General features: G+C 38.9%; 1 protein-coding gene across 1 annotated transcript in view; it reads right to left on the bottom strand.

Annotated features, from left to right (window-relative positions):
• Window positions 1-4,959, bottom strand: part of LOC107661459 (dedicator of cytokinesis protein 4-like) — an 82,244-nt gene that overhangs the window by 20,018 nt on the left and 57,267 nt on the right. The window contains exons 23-24 of the mRNA XM_016451049.1: window positions 3,717-3,909; window positions 2,532-2,656 (exon numbers count right to left, since the gene is read on the bottom strand). Of these exons, the coding sequence (XP_016306535.1) occupies window positions 2,532-2,656; window positions 3,717-3,909 (318 nt within the window). The remainder of the gene's footprint in view (window positions 1-2,531; window positions 2,657-3,716; window positions 3,910-4,959) is intronic.

The raw sequence follows: 4,959 nt of genomic DNA, 5'->3' as shown, positions 1-4,959 counted from the left end.
AGATAGATAGATAGATAGATAGATAGATAGACAGATAGATAGATAGATAGCAACTAATATATATATAGACAGACAGACAGATAGACAAACAGAAGATAGATAGACAGACAGACAGACAGATAGATAGATAGACAGATAGCAACTAATATATATATATAGACAGCAACTAATATATATATAGACAGACAGACAGACAGACAGATAGATAGATAGATAGATAGATAGATAGACAAACAGAAGATAGACACAGACAGACAGACAGACAGATAGACAGATAGATAGATAGATAGCAACTAATATATATATATAGACAGACAGACAGACAGACAGACAGACAGAGATAGATAGATAGATAGACAGACAGACACAGATAGATAGATAGATAGATAGATAGATAGATAGATAGAGATTATTTTACTTGATTTTAAATGTACTAATTACATTTTTTCTACAACTTATTTTTAGATAATTACTTAACATTTTTAGATAAATTAGTAAGCCATAACATTTTAAATATAATTTTACATTTTTATTTACAAAATCAGCAAATAAAATAGGTACCAAATCTCACCAGCAATTCTAATGAGAAAAAAATAAATAAATAAAAAAGGACAAGAGCTACAAACTAACCAATAAATAGAACAAATGAAGGAACTGATGCAGAGAATGAAGTAAACGGTGTGAAAACGTCTCTAGCAGCAGAGTTTTAGTGTAAGACTGACCGTGGCATCTGTGTTGAGCGTCAGCACGCTGGTGAGGATATTGGCACACAGCACCAGCTCCCTCTGCTCCTGCAGGTGTGTGTGCAGCAGACGCAGCACTACAGGTAACAGCACACACCTCGACTCTGACAACACAACACACACACACATACATACAGTATAAGAATCAAGTAGCATCTAATCCTATAAAGCCTACTGTATCATATTTGACGCAAATATCTAAGGCCTTTGAAGGATTACCATTATCAAAACTGCTGAAAAACTGTTGTACAACAATCTACTACATGCCTTCTGTCTGATTGATAGTTTATACTTGTTGAGCAAGTTAAAGACCTTTTAGTTTAATTGTAAAATGTTCAGGTCTTTCTGTTGTGAAATCTTTACTGAAAAGCAAAAAAGTAAAAGCAAGAATAACTTTACTGGACTGGAGTAAGTTGGGTTTGCTTGACATCAGTTTTTAGAAAAATCATGGTAAAATGTCATTATCAAATATGATACAGTCAGGCTTTTGAAGAATGTTTAGTTATTCATCTCTTAACCCTTAAACCATTGCATTGCTTTATAAGTTTTGCCTCCACAATAAAAACTACAGAGCTTTGATCATAAAACTAAACATTTAAATACTATCTTACGAATACATATAAATATATTCAACTGCACCAAATTGCACATGTTTTCTCAGTTTAGACCACTGAATAAAAAATATCAAACTATATGAGCCATAAAAGCCTGATGTATCTATGATAAAAAACATTGATTTTTTTTTAGGCGTCAAAGTCTGACACGGAAGAGAAGAAATTCTCGTAGCTTCATAACATTACGGTTGAACCCCTGATGTCACATGGACTATTTTAACGATGTCCTTACTACCTTTCTGGGCCTTGAACGTGGTAGTTGCATTTCTGTCTACGGAGGGTCAGAAAGCTCTCGGATTTCATAAAAAATATCTTCATTTGTGTTTCTAAATGAACGAAGGTCTTATGGGTTTGGAACGACATGCAGGTGAGTAATTAATGACACAATTTTCATTTTTGGGTGAACTGTCCCTTTAAACAGCATAGGCACAGTGTACGCTAGCATTTAAATGGCATCTAATAAACCTAGACTTGATTTTACAATGTTTCTAGCAATAATTATTCACTTTTAACTACTTTAAAACAGAAAACTGTGTGAGATCCTTTACCCGGGTTGACGTAAAGTGGACTCTCCACGGTCTTGGCCATGCACTGCAGTTTGACGGCCTGTAGAGGGCAGTCCGTGTGCGTGAGGGCAGGCAGGCTGCTCAGCGTGTCACAGGCCAGATTTGCCACCTCTCTCATGCTGAAGATCTTTAGCAGCTCGCAGCACACAGTCGGGAACGATCTCAGGAACACGGCCTGCGAAAATGCCAATAAACATGTTATTTAAATACGAAAAAGCCTCATTAGTTGGAACCCAAGAGATAAAAGTTTAATACTGCATGTAACATGCTGCAGTATGTGTGTGTTTTGTGCCGCTATCATCTTCCTCCAAACGCATTTTCACTTTGATTTAGTGGGAAAATGTTCCTCTGGCACGGTACGGGATGTCAAACAACAGATGTAAGCAAAGGCACTCGCACACACACAAATATCGCAATGACACAAATCTGGCACAGCTCCAGTCGACTGCATGTGTTTAGGATTATGCCGCGGTGTCCAAAGACGCTTTGTTTTCTTGGCCGTGTTAATTGAAATCTGCTCTCCTGCTGGGCCGCCGTAACAAGAACAGACCTGTGTGAGAGTTCAGTGCGAGCGGTCTCTAGCAGCAGAGTTTTAGTGTAAGACTGACCGTGGCATCTGTGTTGAGCGTCAGCACGCTGGTGAGGATATTGGCACACAGCACCAGCTCCCTCTGCTCCTGCAGGTGTGTGTGCAGCAGACGCAGCACTACAGGTAACAGCACACACCTCGACTCTGACAACACAACACACACACACATACATACAGTATAAGAATCAAGTAGCATCTAATCCTATAAAGCCTACTGTATCATATTTGACGCAAATATCTAAGGCCTTTGAAGGATTACCATTATCAAAACTGCTGAAAAACTGTTGTACAACAATCTACTACATGCCTTCTGTCTGATTGATAGTTTATACTTGTTGAGCAAGTTAAAGACCTTTTAGTTTAATTGTAAAATGTTCAGGTCTTTCTGTTGTGAAATCTTTACTGAAAAGCAAAAAAGTAAAAGCAAGAATAACTTTACTGGACTGGAGTAAGTTGGGTTTGCTTGACATCAGTTTTTAGAAAAATCATGGTAAAATGTCATTATCAAATATGATACAGTCAGGCTTTTGAAGAATGTTTAGTTATTCATCTCTTAACCCTTAAACCATTGCATTGCTTTATAAGTTTTGCCTCCACAATAAAAACTACAGAGCTTTGATCATAAAACTAAACATTTAAATACTATCTTACGAATACATATAAATATATTCAACTGCACCAAATTGCACATGTTTTCTCAGTTTAGACCACTGAATAAAAAATATCAAACTATATGAGCCATAAAAGCCTGATGTATCTATGATAAAAAACATTGATTTTTTTTTAGGCGCATCAAAGTCTGACACGGAAGAGAAGAAATTCTCGTAGCTTCATAACATTACGGTTGAACCCCTGATGTCACATGGACTATTTTAACGATGTCCTTACTACCTTTCTGGGCCTTGAACGTGGTAGTTGCATTTCTGTCTACGGAGGGTCAGAAAGCTCTCGGATTTCATAAAAAATATCTTCATTTGTGTTTCTAAATGAACGAAGGTCTTATGGGTTTGGAACGACATGCAGGTGAGTAATTAATGACACAATTTTCATTTTTGGGTGAACTGTCCCTTTAAACAGCATAGGCACAGTGTACGCTAGCATTTAAATGGCATCTAATAAACCTAGACTTGATTTTACAATGTTTCTAGCAATAATTATTCACTTTTAACTACTTTAAAACAGAAAACTGTGTGAGATCCTTTACCCGGGTTGACGTAAAGTGGACTCTCCACGGTCTTGGCCATGCACTGCAGTTTGACGGCCTGTAGAGGGCAGTCCGTGTGCGTGAGGGCAGGCAGGCTGCTCAGCGTGTCACAGGCCAGATTTGCCACCTCTCTCATGCTGAAGATCTTTAGCAGCTCGCAGCACACAGTCGGGAACGATCTCAGGAACACGGCCTGCGAAAATGCCAATAAACATGTTATTTAAATACGAAAAAGCCTCATTAGTTGGAACCCAAGAGATAAAAGTTTAATACTGCATGTAACATGCTGCAGTATGTGTGTGTTTTGTGCCGCTATCATCTTCCTCCAAACGCATTTTCACTTTGATTTAGTGGGAAAATGTTCCTCTGGCACGGTACGGGATGTCAAACAACAGATGTAAGCAAAGGCACTCGCACACACACAAATATCGCAATGACACAAATCTGGCACAGCTCCAGTCGACTGCATGTGTTTAGGATTATGCCGCGGTGTCCAAAGACGCTTTGTTTTCTTGGCCGTGTTAATTGAAATCTGCTCTCCTGCTGGGCCGCCGTAACAAGAACAGACCTGTGTGAGAGTTCAGTGCGAGCGAATGTGCGCGAACCAAAAGCAATCTCGGAGAGAACGGAGCCCGTCGGACACACATGGCCCAGCTGACTCGGAGCTCGGCGGGCCATGACAGTGTGTGGCGGACTTTTAGCTCGCTCAGCGTGCGTCTCTGTTTGTGTATATCAAGACTGGCTTAACTCTCCATGGGCTGACTGAGCTTTGAACACTGATATGCTAGCAGAACAAATCTGGGTGGGGCTGAAAAAGAAGTACTGTATTCAATAAACGCTGCTAACTTGTGTTTTCCTAGTGTATTTGTTTCGCTATAATTGAGTGGCAGATTCCTGGAAATGTTCTCACAAATATAGTAAAACTGACTGACTGGTGGGAACAGTCCAGATTAGTAAAATGGTTCCACTATGGGTGAAATAATGTCTTAATCCAATTTCCTTACACATCTTAAATTCAAATCGAAATCTATGTGAAGTCTAGTTTACTGATATAGGGCTAAATTAGTGCAAATCATAAATAAACTGAAAATATCTGGAGGCATGTATCCATAGACAGTGTTTCAAATAACACTGGCCACAAACTCAGATGTCACCAACAGCAGATCAAGACCCAAGTTTGGGTCCATTGGATATGATTAATAAAATGACAGAACCCTGACACACACACACACATATATATATA

This window comes from Sinocyclocheilus anshuiensis, unplaced genomic scaffold (assembly GCF_001515605.1).
Source record: "Sinocyclocheilus anshuiensis isolate Anshui unplaced genomic scaffold, SAMN03320099.WGS_v1.1 scaffold491, whole genome shotgun sequence".
NCBI lineage: Eukaryota > Metazoa > Chordata > Actinopteri > Cypriniformes > Cyprinidae > Sinocyclocheilus > Sinocyclocheilus anshuiensis.
This window is presented reverse-complemented; position numbering and strand designations above follow the sequence as displayed.